Consider the following 22128-nt stretch of genomic DNA (forward strand, 5'->3'; position numbering starts at 1 on the left):
CGCACGCTCAGAACTGCTTCCGAGTTTCTGCACATGCTCAGTTCCGCTCCACTGTTGACAGAACAAAACTTGGTTTGGACCGCTGTGCTCCATAGCAAAATAAATTTGATGAATTCGGTAGGTGTAATTCGCTAATTTGATTGTGATTTACTCTCTTCGCTTGCTGTTGCATAAAAATAATGGGGGGAGGGGAATGGCGCTTCTTCTGTGTTGCACGGTGGATTTTTTTTTCACAGCAAACTGTGTCTGCTGTCATTTTACTGTAGACATTTGAGAGGACAGGGTGAAAACTGGTCTGAGCTGCGTCCTTGAATCTGAGCTTCCTCTCACCAACGGTGAAAATGAGCTGGAAATCAGCTTAGACATGGAGGTCGAGAGTAACAAGGAAGCACTACCACATGGATGGGTTAGAGAAGTGAGGCAGAGAAAAGCTGGCAAGACTGCAGGAAAACTGGACGTGTACATAATAAGGTGATTCGATGTTTGTTTGTTTGTTTGTTTTTTCCGCAAGTCACTTTACATATCAAAAAGTTAATTAAAAAGAAATGGACAAGAAAATGGGTATAGAGACCTTGGTGGACAACGTACTTTGTTGCATGGTGTAGAAACGCTTTGAATGTAAACAAAGCAAAGGAGATGATTGTGGATTTAGCAGGAACAGGGTTAGGTCAAACGGTGCTTGGTGGTGAATGAGTATAAATATCTAAGTATTCACTTGGACAACAGACTGGACTTGAGCCTTAACAGTTAAGTCGTCTACAAGAAGGGACAGCTGAGTAGACTTTGCATCTCGGAGAAGTTTAGGTCCTTCTATGTGTACTGCCAGATGCTACATATATTCTATAAGTCTGTTGTTGAGAGTGTCTCTTCTGTCATCATCTGTTGGGGCAGCAGAACCAGGGACCTAAAAAAAAAAAAAAAAAAAATTAAAGATGGTTGGTCCTGGGATCTGCAGTGGAATCTCTGGAGATTATCATAGAAAGATTCTTCATAAAATGAACAACATTAAGGAGAACCCCGAGTATCCTCTTCATCAGACTGACATGCAACATTGTCAGTCAGAGACGTCCTCAGATCCACTGTAATACAGAACACTACAAGAGATTCTTTCTTCCCACAGCCAGTTACAAAAACATTTCATTTTCTTTTGGAGTAATAATAAAGAACTTTTGAAGTGAAATTAATTAAAAGGTGTCCAGCAGACAGTTACTGAAGGAGGCTAAACTTAATTTATTTACATGCACATGGCTAATCAATGACTAATCTTTTTTGTTTGTTTGTTTCAGTCCCAGTGGGCAGAGGTTCCGATCTAAGTCATCCTTGCATGATTATCTGTTAAAAAATGGAGGAGAGAACCTGGACATAAACCTGTTTGATTTCACCTCATCCAAAACTAAGTTCACCAGCTCTGAAACAGATCATTCCAAAGAAACGCAAGAGAAATGGACAAAAAAGCAAGCAAATGGACAGCAGGATAAAACAGGTGTAAAAGTGAAATCTGCCAGACATAAATCTAAAAACAGCGTTTCCTCTACCAGATGTAAAGTCAGGAAGAGCAAGGTAACACCTGCTGTTGAGGATACTAAAAGTAATACTTTGCAAGAGGACATAGCTGAGGAGGCTGAGCAGATTAGCTCACAAGCTGCATCTTCATCAGACTTGGCGGATGATGATCATACACCCCAGAGCCCCCGGAGGGTGGGACTGTTGAGGGAGAAAATTCTGAGACTGGCTCCTTCCAGTGATCAACAAAACACCTTCCTTCCAGCTCCCAGGAATCAACCGGCAAACGCGCCGCCTTCGGTCCCGACTCTGAGTGTTGAAGCTGCCACTGAGAGCGAGAATGAAAGTGAGAACGTGGCAAACACAGATGTTGCACAGCCTCACAGCAAAGATGACAACAAGTCTAATTCAGAGGTAGTGGATAATGCTGACAGTCACAGTCACAGAGAGGAGGTGTTATCTGACAACAGTGGTGGAAGCTGCACACCAGTTAGAGATTCTCATAATAGTAAGTAGGAGCTACACGGTCTGACAGCGAAGAAAAGTTTGTAATCAAGACTTTTTTTTCCATTTAGTTTTTAGCTAAACTTGTATGCTGTAAACCATAAACTTTTTTCAATTATGTTTTCTAAATATGTCCAGCTTGAGCATTCTCCAGCTACAATTGCATGTCAAGAGAGGTATAAGAAAATAACTGAAACATCAGTGATTTGATGGCACTTCATGAAGAAAATCATCTTATTTATTTACATGACTTTACAGCAAAAGCAAAAGCTCTGTCAGGTTAAAATGTGATTCAGAGGAGTAAAGTTGACCATTTGTAGCACATTACAAAAGTCATCATATGTTTCGAACTGTAGTGCATTTCATTGGGATTTTGTGTGATAGAGAAAATCCCAATAAAATGGGATTTACACGTTACACCAAGTAACGTGTAAAATTGCAAAACGGAAACAAAATGATGCATGATTGGTGGTAGAATCACAGCATGGGAAGGTTTTTCTTAAGGAGCAACACGGTAGCTGGTTAGAGTTTACTGAAGGATTGGAGGAGCTAAACAACAGAAAACTGACAACAAATGCATTTCACGGTTTTCAACTTTTACTCCACAGCCATGCCCTGCTTTGTGTTGGTCTGACTTTAAGACAAAAGATGGCTATAAAATATAAATATATTGAAGAATGTGGTTAAAAAAAGTTCAGGCTGTGTGAATACTTTTGCAAGGCCTTGTATCTCATTAGCTGTTTAATGGAAGCCCAAGCATTACTTTACATTATGCTAATTACAAGGTCAAACACAAGTGTGCTTTGTCACAGCAAATTACAGTTAAATCCTTTAATAGGGTGTGTACACCCTGCGTTTCTGTCGAGCTTAAAATTCAGAATTTTAGTAATGCTTTTATGACAACTTAATTCTAGTCTGTGAGAGCCCTAAAAATCATATTTGCGTTCATTAAAACCTCAAGGATATTAAAATGACAGACATTATGATCTATTTAACACTTTCCTGTGTTCTCATAGGATCCAAGAATGTGGAGAGCAGGCGGAAAACAAGCCCTTATTTCAGTGCGAAATGTCTCAAAGATGGTAATGTTTATTGGGTTAACTTGTGCACAGTTGTTATCAGGCTTTACTCGTCCTAATATCTGAGATATCGTTTGTGTTTTTAGAGAACTGTTCTCTGTGTTTGTGCTCAGGACTCAGCCCACCCAGGAGGAAATCTCTCAGAAAATGGACACCTCCCCGGTCTCCCTTCAACCTCATACAGGAAACCCTTTTCCATGACCCCTGGAAGCTCCTGGTGGCCACTATTTTTCTGAATAAGACAAGTGGTAAAGTCCCACATTTCTGCAGCCTGAGTCAATCTGCAGTAAAAAAAAACTGGTATTTCACTAGTTCTCCATTACAGGGAAAATGGCCATTCCGGTGCTTTGGGTGTTCTTTGAGCGCTACCCATCTGCAGAGGTGACCCGGGAGGCCGACTGGAAGCCCATGTCTGAACTCATGAAGCCACTTGGGCTCTATGAGCTTCGAGCCAAAACAATCATCCGCTTCTCCGGTGAGGATATTAGACTTCTGCCGGATAACTTTTGCCTAGGAAGAAAACTAACTGTGTTTTCTCCTGATTAGATGAGTTTTTAAATAAACAGTGGCGCTACCCTATTGAGTTGCACGGTATTGGCAAGTACGGGAACGACTCCTACAGGATCTTCTGTGTTGAAGAGTGGAGGCAGGTGAATGAACTCAACTCCCGAGCTATTTTAAGTTATTTCTAAGTCACAATTAAGCTAAATCAGGCAGATTATCTGTATTTTCCTGTTATAGGTGACTCCTGAAGATCACAAGTTAAATAAATACCATGCCTGGCTGTGGGAGAACCATAAAACGTTGGGAATATGAAGAATGTTCAACCTTGAGAAAGACTTTATCTTCGAGCAAGAAAATCTTCTATTCTACATAATCACGGACGTTATCTAGCCTGCAGCAGATCAAAACAATACACTTGCACTTTTAAATCTGGATCCCATAAAAATTATGCAGCAAAGGTTCAAATGTTTGCCCTTTAAAAAGTTTTATTTCTTGTTCAATAAAAGAGTTTTAGTCATTTTAACAGATGAAAGGATTCTCTTCCTTGTTTAGTTGAAATGTAGCTCACGCCTGGAAATGTTCTCAGTATTTATCTGGTTAGTTTGTTGCCACGTGCTAATAATCTTTCTCTTTTGAGTCTGCTGATGCTTGGCCACTCAGTCAGTGTTGCAGCTCTGTTTTATTAGAGGGGTGGGAAACTCGATTCCCAAGGAGACGGTTGCAAAAGCAAAACACTGACTGAATGCTCTGATTCATCTGGGTTTAATGTTTAACTGGGGCCATTACAGATATATGGAAAGCTCAGATTTTTATGTATTCTAATGTAAAAAGGACATTTGCTTTAAAAGACATATTATTTTAAGCTTTAGGAGTTTGGGATGTTTCGGCACACAAAGTCTGGACTCAGGAGTTCCAGCAGAAAAGAGCAAGACCTAAAGATGAGACTACGTAAGAAAACATTGTTTCATTTATTTCCTCTGTTTTTTATTTACAGGACTGGTGAAAAGTTTATCTCTACTTTAACATTTGCATATTATATTAACTTTCGCATCTTAATTTTGCTTCTTTTTTTTCAGGGTGGAAGGCTTGGATAATTAGCAATTAACATTTTTCAAAAAAAAAACTTGGGACACTCAAATTTTATTAAAGGATTTCATGTTTGCATATAGGCATACAACCAAATGTTTGGTTAAATATTCCAAGCAAGAGAAGTCACCTTGTGTGAGAAATCATGACTAGAGGTTATTGTAATGGCAAGGATTATCTAAATGAATTAATTTCATGCCACAGAACCAGATTTTATGCACAGTGTAGAAAGTTCCAAAGGGTCAAGGTTGGGCAAACTACTAGAATTTTATTTTGACTTTTTTAAATTCCAAAACCAGTTTTGTGTTGTGTTTTCACTGCAAAAAAGGCTTGGTGTTTTTTTTTTTTTTTTTTTTTTTTTTTTTTTTTGGTTAAGCATCCAACCAATTACCTTTCTTCTGATGATGTGTGGGTCAAATGATTGAAACTTTGACACAAATAGCTCAAGGACTGGCTTTAGAAATCCACAAAAGTATTTTCTTGTTTGATTTGTTTCCATCCTGAAGGATAAAACGTTCAAATAAATCTTTAAAGCCACCAAATGTATTAGTGTAATTATCATGGGGATTATTACATACATTTCTGTTTTGTTTTCTCTCTCTCTCTCTCTATTGCAGCACCTATCTCTATAGTAGCTTGACCCATTTATGTTTCTCAAGACACTCCAAGCTTTGCTGTGACTCCAATGACATTACCAGTTCTCCCAGACAATGGTAGTGTGCTAAAGAGCAGTCAGGTGAGGCGATTACCTGGTGTCGACCTGATGTGCGGTTGCTGTAGATGCATTAATAAATAATTAGACACAATAAATGCAAGTAAGTATAAAAGCACTAATGTATAAATCTGATTCGCAGAATATTCAGAGGTTGGATCCTTTGCACCCACCTTTGGTTAATAAACGCACCGTCAGTCTTGAAACATGCGCTGTTCACCATCATAACCACCAGAGGGCGCTGATCATGCAAAGAGGAGAGCATTTCAGGTGGAAAGAATGAGACCTGAGATACACCCAGGAATAGCTTGACTTTTGTTTTGGTTGTACTGTTAAAAAAACAACAAAACAAGATGAAATCATGGTCACTGAGTTGAAGTTGTTGTGCCAGGTATCATCAGGTGTGGAGGAAACCATTTTATGGAACCATCAGTGAGAAAGAAGAGTACAGGTAAATCACTTCAGCTCTAGATTATCCTCTGACAAGGCCTCACCTTTGCACAAGACATTAATATGTGGTTTATTCTGACAGAAAGGAGATACGAGAGCAGCTAAAGAGGCAGATGGAGGAGAAGTGCGTGGAACTGAAGCTGCAGCTGGCTAGTAAAGTAAAAGAAGCAGAGCATCTCATCGCGGCGGACCGCCTCGCCCTGTCTAGTGAGAGACAGCAGCGAATTCAGCACACCAAAGCAATGACAGTCTACAGAGATGAGAACAAGAGGGTACGGTCCCAATCATGCATTATGCATCCATTACCAGTCCCGCTGCGTACTAAAATATGCTGAAAATGCTTCCTGGAGCATGTTTTGAGGTTACAGTAAAATGTCTCGTTTTTTTCTTTTTCTCTTTGTCTCAGTTGTACTTGTTTTGTGTGCAGCTAATGGAGCAGAGCAGGAGGGACAGAGCACTAACACATTCCCAGGAGGCTCTGAAAGAGAGAGAGCTGCTGCGACTCAACCCCATTAACTGGAGTGGAACACTGACATGACTCCAAGTAGCCAAAACCTGCAATTCAGGCTTCTTCTCAGCCACCGAGGAGCAAACCCTCAGTTTGAAATGAAAAAGAAAAAATAGTGATGGAAAACAGAAAGCGTATTATGTGAAGGGGAAGAAACTTAAAATATGGGTGTAGTGTTTTGTTTTTTCAAATATATATATATATGGGGAAAAAATGTCTTGAGATGTAATTATAGCTTAGCTTATTAAAACTCAAAATTGTGTTTCTGGAATATTAAAAAAAACAATATGAAAACATTAAAAAAAACAAAGGTATATACGAGTACATGTCCAGTACCATACAAAATCTCAACACTTGATCAGGTTTCATTTTGTGTGAATTACTGCATCAAAGCAACGTGGCATGAAGACGATCAGGCTGCAGCAGAGCTGTAATGGAAGCCCAGGTTGCTTTAACAGCAAACTGAGCTTTTCTCCATTGTTGGGTCTGCTCTGTCTCTCTTCCTCCTTTTGATGCTCAAAAATTAAATCGGCATTTCCTTAAAGATCTCCCGGTGGATTTCTGCACCGACTTTGATCTAGAATACAACAAACACCAGCAAGATAACATGGCTCCCCAGACCAACACTGATAGGAAACTACTCACTGGACCTCAAGCCTGGGCCTTTCCATTCTACCTCTCAGACCTTATGTTTTTTTTTTTGTTTTTTTTTTTTTTCAAATGAAATGCAGGATTCAAAAAGAAAGGATTTGCAGCCATCTAGTCCTTTCTCTCCTAAAGTAAGAAGCTTCTGATGTTGTCCTCGTCTTAGGAGTGGGTGCAGACAAGCAATGCAACAGCTGTGGCCCTGGTCCAGGATACATCAGTGTGAGAAATTCAGATTCCAGCTACAGTATGCATCGAATTCTTCCATTGCTTTGTTTCAGGGCCATTTTCAACCATTGTTTTATCTTTCACACGACTTCTCATTAACATATCTGCCAACACCACTCTGAAGAATCAGTTTCTTTAATAAGGAGCTCTTGTGACTCATCCTCAGTGACAGCTTACTGGACTACAGTCATGTCAGCAGTCATCGTTGTCATGTGTTGAGCATAACATGACCATGTGTTGTTTTGCTGCATGGCAACAAATGCAATAAATCAAATGTTAATATTTCTTATATTAATCATTAGAAAACAACAGCTTTCTGATCTAAAAAGTAAAATCTCCTTTTATTGTAAAGCAAACACCTGTGGACGATTCCACTCCGGGTAAAGAAGGATCGATAATGGATCAGAGGTGTTGGCGTGATGGCTCTCCAAAATAATCTCTGAATTACAGCTGAATGTTTGCATTGATAATACAAACAACTAAATATTCACAAACATAAATATAGCTTTAAAAAAAACAGGCAACAGTAATTGGCTTGAGTCATCCAGATTACACTCACACACTCCTTTTACATTTAAATAAATAATCCAGCAGCTAAAAAAAAAAAAAGTAAAAAACAATCATGCTAAAGTAAACAATAAATTAAAACAGTGCAGTACTTCTGATTTCAAATGAACATAACATGCATTGTGGCACACACATTCACAGAGGAAGAGGTATATAAAGTCATTCAGTGAAAAACAAAAAAAACTTGTGGTAGAAACCAACTCGGACTCTACTTAGGGTCAATCTGAGGGGACAGTGTTGAGGGGACAGTGTTGCCCATAGCTACCATCCGGAGTATAGCAGTAACCTGACACAGGCAAAGCTTATGGTAGGGAATGAAGTTCAGGTATCTTATATATCAGTGCAGTGTTGCTTCATTCATGACATCATTAGTCTTCACCTTTTCTTGCATAATCCTCTTCATCGGTTATACATTAATTAATCCAAGCCCTTGTAAATTACATGATTAATCCCTGAAAGGCTAGCATTGAAGATAACGTCCCACCATCGGTCAAGTCTTATTCACCTCTCCTGGCTGGCATCCCCAGGTCCCTTTGTTACATGTGAAGACAGCCTAACGTCCCTTCAGAAATCCATCCAGCATGTAGTCTCCCTTCTCTGTCAGCCAATATCCAGCCATAGCAGCCACTCCTCCAATAAAAATGGCCGTGAAGACCATGTCTCCCTTGGCTGCAAGTGTGGCGAGGGCGCAGATTATGACGCCGAAGAACATCTGCTGCAGCACAAGGACCTCGTCATCCGTCATGTCGTCAAACAGACCTTTCTCTGGGCCAGCTGAGGAGGCAAGACGAAAGCAAACTCAGATTTCAGAGTCCAAACTTCACGGAGATCTCCTTACGGATTGCTTTCCAACAATGAGGTCAACATTTGCTGCATAACTGACGCCGTCTTTACGCGCAATTTTCTTGCCAGTATTTCTCGCACAGAAACTTTACATTTATACCGTACAATTCTCTTCAAATGTACAGACACAGTGCCTTCTATCCCTAAGAACTACAAACATCAACGTGTTTTAATTGTCACTCTCTATACGGCTCTGTTACCACCCCATGTTAAACTCCTTTTTTTTTTTTTTTAAATATGTAAATGGAAAAAATACTTAATGTACAAATCAGCTGTATTTAAACACAGCAGAAGGTATTAAACACTGGCAGCATTGATTCTAATCCAAACTATTCAGAGAGAATACAGAGAGAATACAGACGAGAGACTATTTGGGTTCGTACTGCTTTGCCTAAAACCCGATACTCACCAGGTGGCTTATTCTCCACACAAATGCTGTCTCTTCTGATGAATCCCTCAGCGCAGTCGCAGTGGAAGGAGCCCTCCTCGTTGATGCAGGCCTCGTTCAGTCCGGGGCACGCTATTGCGCGTTCGCTACATTCATCTATATCTGAGAGGGAACACACGGGAAAATGGCTGAATCCTCCACCAGGATAACCTTACGTGTTAAAAATTACACAGATAATTAATGACAGTTTGAATACCAAGACACTTGGCTCCTTTCAGTCTGTAGCCACGCGCACATTTCTTACAGCGAGCCGGACCGCTGCCCATGCAGCCCACACACGCCTGGTCACAGCCTGGACGCAAAGGTGAAACGGTCAGCATCACTACTGTCAATGTGATGCTCTGCCAGATAGCAGAGAAGCAACTGTCCACTGTGGTCAAGTTTGTAGTTTTCACAACCACCACAGTTCATGTTTCTTAAGTTTTCTTAAGAAAAATCAAAGTCTTTCGTTTTTGGTATGAATGCAAAAACAAACTCATCTTCAAGACAATAATACAAACAGCATTTCCTGACCAGTTATAGGATCTAGTAAATTACTTCAAATTGGTAAATGATGCACTAACTCTGACTTAATTTTCAAAAACCTCACAGAGACTGAAAATAGCTGACTGCTATTTCCTCAACAATAAAGTTCACACCAACCAGTGTTGGTTTCAAACCATTTGGTCCCAATTGAAACAACCAGGATGATTTTGTTTGATAGAGATCAATACATATTGAAGGAGCCGTACCTCTGCATTCATAGGATCCGTCTATGTTGTGACAGTAAGTGTTGGAAGGACAACGAGCCAGCTCTGTGCCGCACTCATCAATGTCTACAAGAGACATGGTAAAAGTCACAGGAAGTGTATTCATCCAAACTTGCTAAAAAAAAAAACAAACAAAAACAAACAAAAACAAATTCACACTCACCCACACACTTGTTGTCATGAAGGATCCACCCAGGTTTGCAGGCGAGGCACTTGTAGTCCTGTGGCCCTGAGCATTTCTTACAGGAGTGGTAGCACGCTAGACGTGGGCGAGAACCGTTAACATCAAACCAGCATCCGGTCCTGCTGAACACGACGGCGATTTAAAAACGTGTAAACAGCAGTAGGGAAATGTCGCACCTGAGCAAGCCCCTGCGCTGTCGTTGGAGCTCTTCTCCCGGAAGTAACCATCAGCGCAGCTCTGGCACAGCTGGCCCGAGTAACCCGGGTCGCAGACACACTCCCCATCTCCCAGACGAGTGCCCTCACCCTCACATCGGCCCAGACCTCCACACACACCTCCAGGTCCAGACGGGCACTCTTCAAATTAGCACGATTACAATGATCAGCTCTTTGCTTACATACTGCAGCAATGAAGGAAGTAAGCAAGGATGTAGACTCTGTTTTTTTTTTTTTTTTATTGTACTAACATGAAGTAACCTGCTTGTGCACACCTTTGCAGTCAGGTCCAAAGTGTCCAGGTGGGCAGCATAGTGTTAGCTGCTCAATGCAGAGCCACTCAAACAGATCCGGTGCCTCCTGCTGCCTGGAAAACAAACACAATGTTCAAACAGGCTCATGATAGCACAGCGTGAAGGCAGGTTTATAATAAAAAAATTTTAAAAACTTGTCTTTAACACTTGTTAAAGCTGTACTGTACCTGTGGAACCACCACGTCTCAACCTGGTCTTCTATCTGCTCCAGCAGACGGTTACATTCAAAATCTGTTTTCTCACAAGCGGCTTCGACGATCTCCAAAAGCCGAGTCTCGCTAAAACGAGGAGACGATGATTAGGCAGAGGTTGAACCACAGAAATATGCGAGTAGTAAATACATGAAGAAGAAATATTCAACATTTAAAACCAAAAAACATTCTAGGGAAATGTTGAATAATAGACAAAACGGATGTTAATTACAAATGGCCACAGTACCTCAAAGGTCAGCTGCAGAAACTACTCCTACCTGCGTGCGTACTTAGCCAGCTTCTCCTCCTCCCATGCAGTGTTGCCGCCACCAAAGTTCTTGTTTGCTGTTTTTTCTAATCCCTGTACAAAAACATAAATTTTTTTAATCCTGAGCGCGATAGAAAGATGTCAAGTGAAAACTTGCAGTTTATCAGATTTACCTTAATGAAGCTTTCAGTGAGTTTTCTGCAGGTTTGGCATGGCGCCGTCTGGACTTTCTCCACAGAGAGCTCTGACAGAAGCACCAGAGCAGGCAGGAAAGGCCAGACTCCCCACATGATCCTTCAGAGGACAAACAGAAAATATGTGCTTCACCAGAACAGACAGACAGAGGGTCTCTAAAGTTTGAAGCAACACGTTGGTCTTCTAAAGTTCATCTGCACTGAGTGTAATTTTCTTTGCAGTTATTGATTTGAAAACTTCCCTAAAGCCTTAAAAGTTCCAAAAGCTGCTTGGTAAAACAGCCAACGTTATTCCATGTCTGAATAACTGCTTACTGCTGATACAGTAGTGTTTCACTGCAACAAGCAACATCGTATTACTCTGATTTACCAAAATTCTTGTTGGCTTGATTCCTACATATGTATGCATTTTCCTTCAGAAAACTGAAGCCATTATACCATGAAATCGAATTACATTTTGTGCCTCTATGCTCCTCGCATGCGAACGGAAACTGGAAAGAAAGCTTTCAGTTTCTCTCTCCTCTATGCTTGGAAAGCATTCCAATCTGAACTAAAACTGTCAGAACTTGTTTAAGTGAGATCTTCCGGATCCATCTTAAGAAACCGACAGCAGAAACTGCTCGTTTTAAATTGTTACAGTTTTATTTATTTTTAATTGCTACAGTAATAACTACCGTACTACATTTTATTAGATAAATTGTTTGCACTTTGAATATTTTTAATGTTTGTTTCTGTTATTGTCCATTTGTCTTGTCCACTGCGACATTTCTGTTCTTGGTCAGGCCAACCTTTGCAGTTCTTGAGCTTAATGAGACTTAAATAATAATAAATAATAATAATAATATACAGGTGGTCAATCTTGCCCAATAATATTCCATTGTAGCAGATAGGACTGCTCTTTGGATGAAATGCATGATTTGCCTGCTTGTATGTCTACTGCACTGTAACATTTAACGTACATGCTAATGAGAAAATAATAAATTAAAACAGTAATAGTAAACTTTCAAACAAGGGAGGACAAGCAATTAAAATACAATTTTAAGACAAGGTAAGGTACAATTAAAGATAACCCACTGAAATAGTAGTACATCTCATAAATCAACATTTATCTTCTATATAAATCATATGTATGTAACATTCTGCACAGTAACGTAGTAATAAAAACAACAAAATAAGCTATTTATCCAGGCTAAGATGCTCTGACTTCAACGTTAGCTGAGCAACATCAGCACCAGCTAGCAGCTAAGGTCAGCTAGCTGCTAGCATTAGTCAACCGTATTTATAAAGACTGCTCTTCTGGCCGCTACTTTATTTATTTGGAGGCACTATCCAATCAGATGCATATATATCGCTTAATCGTTTTACCTCCATGTTTTTGCTTTGAGATTTTTATTTCTGTACCTCGTTATTAAACCACAACGTCTGCTGCACCACCGACAGATCGTCTCGGTCCCTGCTGGCTCACTGTCACCTGAAGCCGGCCAACTTCACATTTTAGGAATCCTCCTTTAACTTTTACTTTTCAGCCAAAGAATGTTTGGTTAACGCTGGAAATGCTCCTGCAGCAGCCGTGGTGCTGGACTGCAGTGGGACGGGCAGAGACTGCACTCCGTTGGGATGAATGAATGATTGGCTTCTAGCCTCTTCTGTGTTTTCCATGGAGCGGCTGCCACGCAGGATATGACGTTGCTGGGATTTAATCTATCAGCCAATCACACATCAGAGCCGTCACACCCATCGATGACGTGTGTTAACGGTCATATCACATTTTCTTTTCTGAAATGACAAATTATTAAATTAACCTATTATTCATTTTTGAGTGGCTCGATTTTTATATTTATATTTAACTGATTATCTTCGAGTCGTCTTAAAACGTTTTTTCCCTGGTTATCTTGTGCACCGCTTATTTATGTGTAATCTGACATTATTTCATATACTGAATGCACTGCTCTTATATGACTGTGTTTACTTTTAAATGAAACGTATTTATTTGCAGATGTAGTAACAGCGCAAGACTGTTTGAAGGATGACATTTCATTTTTGCATTCACTACTTTCAGTGTTAGAATTTACAAGTTTCAAGAATGGAAAATTAATAGAAGGTCCCCAAAAGTCAAAATTTAATGAAGGAAAGTTAGACGTTAGAATTATGACCACAAATTCCAATAGGATTTTTAGACTTCAGTTTGGTTCGGTGTCATTTCTAGATTTACGTTCAGAGTTCAGTTGTTGCCACCACGTGTGATTCTTTTTACTTTTATTATTATTTTGTTCTGGGGATTCGCAAACGTTTCTCCGTGATGCTGCTCAGTTGAAACCATTTTAAAACATAGAACAATCTTGAACAGCTCATCTTTTAATTGTGATAACATTTTTCTGTGTGAGCCACCTTTATCATTTCAAGTGGACTCCTACCGGAGCTCATCCTTTAGGCACTACCATTGCAAAGAAGATAGTGCTCACCTGATCTACCACCACAGTCTCACTGTTTGTATACTGTAACACACCATGTTTGCGCACACGCTTTGTTGTTTTAATATTATTTTCTTTCTGCTGAGCCTGTTCAGTTTTTTGGAAGTCAAGGAAAGAAACAGCAAACAGGATATATTATCACTGGAACATACTTTATCCTGTCCTCTACACATATGTTACGTACTGTATTGATTTGATAAGTTTTATGTTGAAAAATTTATTAGAAAAAGTGTTTGCTCTACCTAATTTTGCTTTGTAATCATATTTGTACTTTAAATGTATTTTTGTCTCTGATTAAATACTTTTTTCAATATATCAAACATAATGTTCACAGCTACAAAAAGCTCACCTAAGGAAATAATTTCCCAGATGGCTACTTTTTTAAATTTTGAGTAAAAACATGCTTATTGAGTGCTTCTCTTGAGTATTGTTTTACCCAAGTCATACACTGCATCTGCAGTGCTCCATATTCTCCATACAACCAAAGTGCTGACTGGCACATCTCTTCTTAATTTCACGTCTTCATGGTGTTCCTGTTGAGCTTTATCTCTTTATTGTGAAATTGTAGTAAGTCAAACTAAAGTATCTGTTATTTACTCAGATATGAGCAAAAGTTGTTTATAGAGAAATACAATAATGCTTTATTCAATCCCATATCAAAACATTTAAGAGAAATCACAGTATAAAACCAACTCAGAATTCCTGAGCAAACCATATAGCATATTTACATGTACAGTCTATCATATATATATACATTTTTTCTTTTGGGAGTTGTACGGTTTTTACTGTCCAGATGAAGTGCAAGACCATCATGTACAAGTAAAATGACTTAAATACACACAGTGCCTGTGAAAAGGTTGGTATAAATATCAAGTGCATGCTACACTGAGAATGCTCTCTCTGAGGTTTTGAGTTAATGCCATTTTGCTTTTTCAAGATCACAATCAAACAAAATTTGCAAACTCCTAAAAATATCTTCTATATTTAATGCATTTTGTTTTTCCAGGTAGTGTCATGTTCCAGTGCTGGATCAAGTTTCTCTTAAGCGTTAGCTGCTCAAGCTTTACTGACCTGATGTTTATCATATAAAACTGCTCTTGCTGCTAAACACACCATCCAGGTTTATCAAGCCGACATTACTGTTTGATAAACCTAACTAGCAAAACTGTTGAACAATATGATGCTTTTTCTCAACATGTCCCACACAATTTCCATGTTGTCCTTAGGCATGAGTGTTTTCTCCCAAACATGTCATATTCCTCCCACAGTTGAGAGACATGGTAAACAGGTCACTTCAAACTAACTATAGATGTTTGTGTGCATTTTCTGAACTCCGAGTTCAAATTTTCTCCCTATGCGTGTGTAGGTTTTCTCCAGTTGCTCCACTTTCTTCACATTGTTCAAACTAAGTGTGCTACGTTTCTCTTTCAATTCCCCACAGGTGGCAGAACATGTCTGTGTGGTTGTTTGCCTTGTGCTTTTCTGTGTTGCCATGTCCTGGATCAGCAACCTAACCAGGGTCTACCCTGGTCCGCACAGTATATCGCAAAATTATTGCAATATCAGACTGCGCAATAAACATATTTCAAAGGACTCTCTGGAGTGCAATAATTGCAGCTAACATATTCCAAGACTTATGAAATTGCATTTTCTTCCAATATTAATCTCAGTCTCACTGCAGCAAATCCTCACACTGGACGCTAATAACATTGAAGCACAGACAATAGAGACAAGAAGGAAAATATTAGGCATATCGTAACTGATATCATCAATGCAATATTTACCAATATTATTTCCATAGAATGCTCTAATGTCATGCAGTTGTATCCTAACCCTTAACTGCCTTCTGTCCAACAACTTCTGGAGACACTTGGAGATCATCAAGCGACAGCATCCCACAATACAGTAAGGGTAACACAAACAGAAAATGGATGTCTTTGTGCATTAATTGAGGTATATTTGTTCACTGAAGCCTCCCATAACTTGTCCTTTACGATCCTCTCTAGTTGTCAGACCCAATCCATTTTACCGACCACTGTATCAGGACTGGACGGTGGTGTGATTAAATTTGGTTCCAATAGTAGTATTTCCCCAGAGTCTTCCTCTTCCCGCCCAACACAGCCTGGAGATACACCAGCAAGGTGCAACACATTTGTCCCCGCTGTGAACCCCGACAGCCTTTTGGCAAACGCTCTGGATGCCATTCGAAGCCCCCCTGCTCTTTTCCGCCTTGCTGATGCTGAGGCGATTTGTTTGGAGCCCGCCAGCTCAGTCAGAAAGCCCAGACTTTGGGAAGGAAGGCTGTAGAGATGGAGTCCACAAAAAAGCCGTGGAAGCGGCCGATAGCCACCTGGAGGCGCAGGAGGGAGTGACTCAAACTGCACCAGCATGAACCGCTCGCCTGCGCGGCCCTGTAAATAGTCTGCAAGAATACAGCTCAGCGAGGCGCCAAAAACATCCACGTGGCAGGACGAGGCAGAGTCCCTCTCCACTCCTCTGATGTTCTCTTCATTGTTCTCGCAGCTGCGGGCTCCCCATTCCTCGGCTCTGGCCCACGTGGTCTGGGTTAGGACTAGCACCACCTTGCCGCCCTGCCGCTTCAGACGGTCCAGTCGCGAGTGGAGCCACGGCACGGGGCCGAGCACGCCGAGTTCGCACTGGCTCCAGAGGTCAAGAGACACGGTGAAGCCCAGGGCCTGAAGAGATGAACCCAAGTGACATAGGAGCTCTGGCAGACGCTTGTCATCATCAGGCGGATATAGCAGCATCACATGACCGCCACCCACGGCACCTGAAAGAAAGAAAACATTCATGCTGGGTGAATCACAAGTCAAATTCAGTATTTGTTGAAAATAATGCATGTCGTAATAAATTAACACTAAATGAATCAAATGTACTTTTTAAGCCACAGAGTAAAAAGAAAAATCCCGCCTGAACTATACAACTGGTATAAATAAAAAAATCTAACTTTTGCACTGCCTTGAAAAACTGTTTTACATTTTGTCACGTGATAAACACAAACCCTTTGTGGATTTTATCTTAATTTTATGTGACAGACAGACACTAAGGAGTTCATGGCTGTAAAGTGGAGAAAAGATATTGGATACTTTTCAAGTTTCTGAACAATTAAAAATATGAAAAGTGTAGCATATATTTGTGCCAATACTTTGAAGGACCACTTTCACTGCAATAAAAGCTTCCAGGGGGTATTTTCAAAAGATTTCTACATATTCTCCATTTGATTAATGTCTGGATTTTTACGTGGCAATTTTAACGCATGGATTTACTTTATTCTTAGTCACTCCTCCGTTGTTGTACAAGTTTGCTGCTCGAAGCTAACCATTCACAGCTGTTTCTTTTATGGCATAACCCATAAACAGGACTTCTTAGTGCTGGATTCTTGCCACTCTCACAGAATTAGCCCTGATTTGTGGAGTGGATGACTAATGGTTGCACTCTAGACAGATTATCCTACCGGAGCTGTGGTTCACTGCACCTCCTTCATAGTTACAGTGGCTAATTTTCAGCTTGATCTCCTCTACAGATAAGTACAGTTGGTAGGTTTGCAGCTTTGATTTTGTTTTAAAACTTTACTTTAAACTTTTCTACAAGTTCATCTGTGACATAGCAGGCATGTTCCTTAGTCTGCAGTGATGTCGTTTGTTCACTTATCTCCTCAAACAACCTCTAAGCATCACAGAAAAGCTGGATTGAGATTTAAATACACTTTGGCGGACTATTTAAATTGTTCAAAAACACCTTTTCTTCTCCTTTATAACTATGCTCTACTTTGTGTTTACAACATCAAGTTCAAATAAAACAAACTGACATTTTCATTTGAAGCAGAAGATTTTAAGCTGTAAGACTAGTTTTTAAAGGAATTGTAACATCAGCAAAAGGTTTTTGGTATTTTTTTGTCAGCATAAACAAAAAAACAAGAGTTAGACAAACCTTTGACGTCATCATCCTTCAACCACCTCCAAACATATCCTGGAGAAAAAGCAGAAATAATATTGAGACGTTTTCATACTAACCGCAAGAGACATTCAGTTTTGTATCCTAAAGAAGCCAACCTTTCAGAACGCCTCGTATCAAATAGACTCCAAGTATAGCCAGACATATCAGGATAAATCCGACGAGAAGCAGAAGAATCCATCTTTCTCGATGTGCTAAAGTAAAACAAAATAAATAAAAAAATCAAGAAGCCTTTTTTTTTAAGAAAAAGAATACAATTCAGTACATAAAGAGACAACTAAGAGTTTAGAAGGAAACTCATGAATCTACTCTTATTTTCTGACCTAAGAGTTTTGCATGAAAGTGGTGTATTTCTAATTAAAGGCCTTTGAAACATATTACATGTTTATTAGTGAGTTCAGCTTGGTCTACTTTATAAAAATGTGGCAAAGAGAGCAACGATGAGGCAGTAAAGTTTGTGAGAAACATGTTTTTCTTAGGCATGAACTGTACAATAATATGCATTAAATACATAATCTACGTAAAAATAAACTTTGGACATCATTCTTTAGAGTATGGAAGTAGTTTGAATTCTTACTTTCAAATGGACACTGGGGCTCTGAGAACGAGACCATCCCTTCAGATTTAACCTATAGCATAATGGTTTAAAGTGACTGTAGGTTCAATGGCTCAGTACAAAATGTTGTTAAAAACAGTGAGGGTTTATTGAAGAAAAAAGTACAAATGGTACCTGCACACAAAGCTGAGGGTGTGGGTGTGGGTGTAGGTGTGGCGAGAACTCCCCTGCTTGCTGAAAGGACGAAAAGGAATAAATTAAAATGCTAATTAATAAGTGTAATAAATAGATCTCAAAATGATCTGAAAGCACAGGAACCGATGTAACCAGATGTAACCACATCGAATGTCTGACTTGTGATGCGCAAGGACATCTCGGACAATAACGCTGCCTGACTTGTAAAAATACTTCATGCCAGGCATCAAGCAAACAATGTCTTTTCTTTTATACGAATCATTTCACCTCTGATCTTTATAAGTCTCCTAAGCTGACAAATGTTTGGAATCGGTCCAACCTACTTTGTGAACGGAGGGTGTAGCATATTGAGCAATGTTTTTTTATTTTTACCCAGTGTACTCTGTGCACCGCCTTCCAACCAGCAGTGCCGAGTTGCTCTCTGGAGCCCGTCACTTCTTCACACTGGCCTCCTGCCATGTCTTTCTTGCACAATTGCACCTCTGTCTGCACTTTACAGGGAGAGGTTACATTCCAGCTCAGCCCCGTGTCCCCACTACTTAACGGAGACTCCACCATAGCCACAGACACGTTGTTCTGCATTCTTCTCAGAGCGTCTATTAAACATTTTTTTAAAAAGCAGAAAATGGCACGTCATATTCCATGAACCAAAGCATCACGAAGCAGATAAGATCGGACAGCGACATCAGGAAACAACTCTTACCTGTTTTATTTGTGAAAGGACAGTACTTTCCTTTCGTGTCTTTACTATCAAACCATGCCTACAAAAATAGTTACTTTTTAATCATTCCTTTCATCATATGTAAATGAATATTTTTCCAAGTTAAAATTCCAGTTACCAGGAAGCATAGGCATGGTGCAATGAGATATGATGGGATAACTATTTCACTCTTGTTGGTAGGCTGCACAGACAAGCAAATTACACAGGTGAAACTATTGTTGAACGTTTTGAAATGTGTGCATGAACATTTTTGGATAGTTCAGGGATGACTTACCCACAAAAGAGGCTGTCCAGATATGTCATCCCATTCCATTACCCAATAGATCTTCCCTTGTGTGGAAGAAATATTTTGCAGCTGCAGCCGGACCAAGTTTTCTGTGTCATATACATGGAGCCTAGGAACTGGAAGAGGAACATGTCAGTCATCGTAAACAACCGACCGTAGTCTTTTTTTAAATCCATTGCGTAACGGCATGTGCTAGGACAAACAAACAAATGATTCCAGATAATGCGTTCTCTTACAAAAATTCACAGAGCACAGTAAAAGACACATGCAGTTATCATTTTCATTATAACAAACGAAGATAACCAGACAACATGCAAAATGCAGTTTTTAAATTATGATTTCTTTCATTAATTAAGGGGGAAAAAAACGTCATCCAAGCCACCGTGAGAAACAACTTCCCTCCCTAAACCTAACAGTTGGATGCAACAAAGTGGCCTCAACCATTTGGATGCAACAAAGTGGCCTCAACCATTTGGCTTTAAATTTCTGTAGGGGAATTTGACCTGTTTTTCTTTGCAGAAGTGGTTTAATTCAGCCACATTAAAAGATTTTAAGCATCTCAACCAGATTTAAGTCTGGACTTTCACAAGGCTTATCCAAATTCTTTAATTTGTTTAATTTTTAAATTCATTCAGAGGTGAAATTATTAATGTGCTTCAGATCACTGTCGTGTGGCTTAACCCAAACGCACTTGAGCTTAATCGAAAAGAAACTGATGATCCGATACGTTTCCATCAATTTCAGCAGGTCGTTGAGATCATGAAGCAGAAAAGCACCCTACACCATCCACTCTACTTTTGTGTCATCAGTCCACAGAATACAGTACTGAATGTAACATTTCTATAGATTTTTGTGGACAATTCTATTTGTGAAATGTTAATCTCTTACCTTTGGGCTCTGGAGAACGATTCAAGGGACAGACTGAAAGAAAGAGGAAGGAAAAGGAACTCAGTGACCCTGCTGTTTTTTGTTTTGCTAGAAATTACAGCACTTTAACTCACCATCTTTTTCCAAAGGAAATGTGATATTTTTGACCATTTGTGTTTCCTTTGAATCTGCGGTGACCACAATAGGAGCCTTAAAATCCACTCTCTCTGTCAGTCGCAACTGTGTTATCCAAAAAATATAAAAACAATGTAAACTTTTATACCCTCGTCAATCCATTGTATATCTGCATTGCATTTTTAAATGACATAACATCCAGACACTTTAAATAACACTTCTTTTTGCGAATGCGATAGGCTGATGTCAGTCACATTTGAACAGTTCAAAACATTCATAGTGTACTCTTATCAAGTATCTAGAAATGATGGCCGTGCCTTGCTGCAGATTAACCCGAACATCAGAATTAAGAAGAAACAATATTAAAATTATAAAGTAAGTTTCAGCTATTTTAAATGCAGCATGCAGATGATCCCAGATGCTTGTCTGAGGATTTCAAAAACAGCTGATCTGGATGTTCATGCACAGCTAGATCTGAGTCCAAAAAAAAAGTAAACAAACAAGGAGCAGATCTTGTCTGAGTAAAAGACAAATTATTGATGTAAGAGGATAATTTGCATCCCAACTGAAAAAGTTAGAAAAGTAAAAGAAACTTAAATAACCGTTCATTACAACCAGGGTCTGTGCAATACCATCCGTACACACAACATGTTGAAAGTTGAAGGAGAAGAGCTTCTCTGCCAGCTGGCACTTTGTACAGTGTGTTTGCACAGTTTTGGAATTGGGCAATTATCACTATGGTGAACAATTTCTTACCATGACACGAATTTTGATTCATCGTGATAGAAACAAATGACGTCAGAAAACTTCAAAAACTTAAGACTGTTGGCGGGATTGCCAATAGTGTATCTTAATAGACCGTTTTCTTTTACTTTTACCATTTCCACGTGGAGCCATAAATTCAAATATTTGATAAAATGCAGGTTGTACAGAAATCTTAACTGAAATCAGAAATCTTTATCTGATAAAGATTTTTTTATTTTATTTTAAAAATCATATGACTTTATCAGCAGTTTTAATATTTATTGGGCTTGAACTTCAGTGACATGCTGAGAGATTACAAAGAAGCTATAAATATTTTTGTGACTACTTTTACATCTATGTCAATACATGCCACAAATTCTAGCAATAAAATTTTAAGTCTATGTTGCCCATCCCTAACAGTCTCATAAAAGACGTATTGTTCCTAACTTGATGACTACTTTAACATAGTAATGCACTTCGTCACAAATCTCAAATCATCTCCAACTCATTCCTTGTTGAATCTGTGCCACAAACAAATGAGGCTGTTGTACAAGCCGAGGTAAATACAGTTAGCATAGATTAGAAATATGTGCATTCAGCTGAAGCAAGTCACTCATATGGATGTTCATTCTAAATAAAACAATCACAATAACTATATTTCTTTAAAAATTATAATTTTAAACATTAAAAGTATTTCAAGCACTACTTACGGTAATTACTTTGTAACAGCCCAATAACAATGATAGACTATAACTATATAAGAAGTATGCAGAAGTTCACTTCAGGGCTTCCAGCAATGATAAGAACAGGAAGAAGAGGAGAATCCGATAAGGCAGCGAAGCTCTGTAGCAATTAGTTAGATAAAGATAAGGCCTTGGAGGTTGATTTTAATATTTCTGTTGTCTAAGAAAGCTTGGCTCAACATGAGCTGAACTACAACTCATAGATTCAGACAGTAGATAAGAAACATAATATATAAATATAAT

The 22128-nt window shown here is 39.3% G+C and overlaps 3 protein-coding genes across 7 annotated transcripts; 1 reads left to right on the forward strand and 2 right to left on the reverse strand.

Annotated features, from left to right (window-relative positions):
- Positions 1–19: 19 nt before the first annotated feature.
- Positions 20–7966, forward strand: mbd4 (methyl-CpG binding domain protein 4). Of its 5 annotated transcripts, XR_001425093.1 has the most exons (13): positions 22–117; positions 267–471; positions 1287–2011; positions 3024–3089; positions 3200–3334; positions 3412–3561; positions 3633–3736; positions 3828–4538; positions 5294–5412; positions 5531–5658; positions 5780–5839; positions 5921–6110; positions 6266–7966. XR_001425093.1 is itself a non-coding variant. In XM_015033426.1 (8 exons), the coding sequence occupies exons 2-8, from the start codon at positions 365–367 to the stop codon at positions 3900–3902; spliced, it is 1362 nt and encodes a 453-aa protein (XP_014888912.1). In that variant the 5' UTR covers positions 22–117; positions 267–364; the 3' UTR covers positions 3903–5212. The 5 variants fall into 5 exon arrangements, 1 of the variants encoding a protein (XP_014888912.1); XR_001425094.1 differs by having other exon boundaries at positions 20–117; positions 1287–1849; positions 5531–5839; XR_001425092.1 differs by having other exon boundaries at positions 5531–5839; positions 6245–7966.
- On the reverse strand, positions 7544–12877 carry creld1b (cysteine-rich with EGF-like domains 1b). The gene is made up of 11 exons (XM_015033428.1): positions 12594–12877; positions 11172–11292; positions 11009–11091; positions 10707–10817; positions 10501–10592; positions 10187–10366; positions 9990–10085; positions 9809–9892; positions 9274–9369; positions 9039–9179; positions 7544–8560 (listed from the first exon to the last, which is right to left on the reverse strand). Exons 2-11 carry the CDS (start codon positions 11286–11288, stop codon positions 8340–8342), a joined length of 1221 nt encoding a protein of 406 aa, XP_014888914.1. The 5' UTR covers positions 11289–11292; positions 12594–12877; the 3' UTR covers positions 7544–8339.
- A 1400-nt stretch (positions 12878–14277) lies between these two features.
- On the reverse strand, positions 14278–21107 carry LOC106948012 (uncharacterized). Its single transcript, XM_015033430.1, has 11 exons — positions 20398–21107; positions 20285–20317; positions 19385–19512; positions 19229–19291; positions 19093–19150; positions 18762–18985; positions 18369–18428; positions 18216–18267; positions 17737–17832; positions 17615–17653; positions 14278–16454 (listed from the first exon to the last, which is right to left on the reverse strand). Exons 1-11 carry the CDS (start codon positions 20432–20434, stop codon positions 15673–15675), a joined length of 1572 nt encoding a protein of 523 aa, XP_014888916.1. The 5' UTR covers positions 20435–21107; the 3' UTR covers positions 14278–15672.
- Between the last annotated feature and the right edge of the window lie 1021 nt (positions 21108–22128).

Source organism: Poecilia latipinna, unplaced genomic scaffold, assembly GCF_001443285.1.
Source record: "Poecilia latipinna isolate Pla-1442-1.1 unplaced genomic scaffold, P_latipinna-1.0 Scaffold268, whole genome shotgun sequence".
Taxonomy (NCBI): Eukaryota; Metazoa; Chordata; class Actinopteri; order Cyprinodontiformes; family Poeciliidae; genus Poecilia; species Poecilia latipinna.

Excerpts from the sequence above, each read along its gene's own strand:
- mbd4 (XM_015033426.1), top strand. The coding sequence starts at position 365 with ATGGAGGTCGAGAGTAACAAGGAAGCACTACCACATGGATGGGTTAGA. Across the intron at positions 472-1,286 it reads CTGGACGTGTACATAATAAG|TCCCAGTGGGCAGAGGTTCC; the intron begins GTGATTCGATGT and ends TGTTTGTTTCAG. Across the intron at positions 3,737-3,827 it reads GTGTTGAAGAGTGGAGGCAG|GTGACTCCTGAAGATCACAA; the intron begins GTGAATGAACTC and ends TTCCTGTTATAG.
- creld1b (XM_015033428.1), bottom strand. The coding sequence starts at position 11,288 with ATGTGGGGAGTCTGGCCTTTCCTGCCTGCTCTGGTGCTTCTGTCAGAG. Across the intron at positions 11,092-11,171 it reads TCACTGAAAGCTTCATTAAG|GGATTAGAAAAAACAGCAAA; the intron begins GTAAATCTGATA and ends GTTTTTGTACAG. Across the intron at positions 10,086-10,186 it reads CAGCGCAGGGGCTTGCTCAG|CGTGCTACCACTCCTGTAAG; the intron begins GTGCGACATTTC and ends GCCCACGTCTAG.
- LOC106948012 (XM_015033430.1), bottom strand. The coding sequence starts at position 20,434 with ATGGTCAAAAATATCACATTTCCTTTGGAAAAAGATG. Across the intron at positions 18,429-18,761 it reads CGGTGCACAGAGTACACTGG|CAAGCAGGGGAGTTCTCGCC; the intron begins GTAAAAATAAAA and ends TCGTCCTTTCAG. Across the intron at positions 17,833-18,215 it reads GCCCCAGTGTCCATTTGAAA|CACATCGAGAAAGATGGATT; the intron begins GTAAGAATTCAA and ends GTTTTACTTTAG.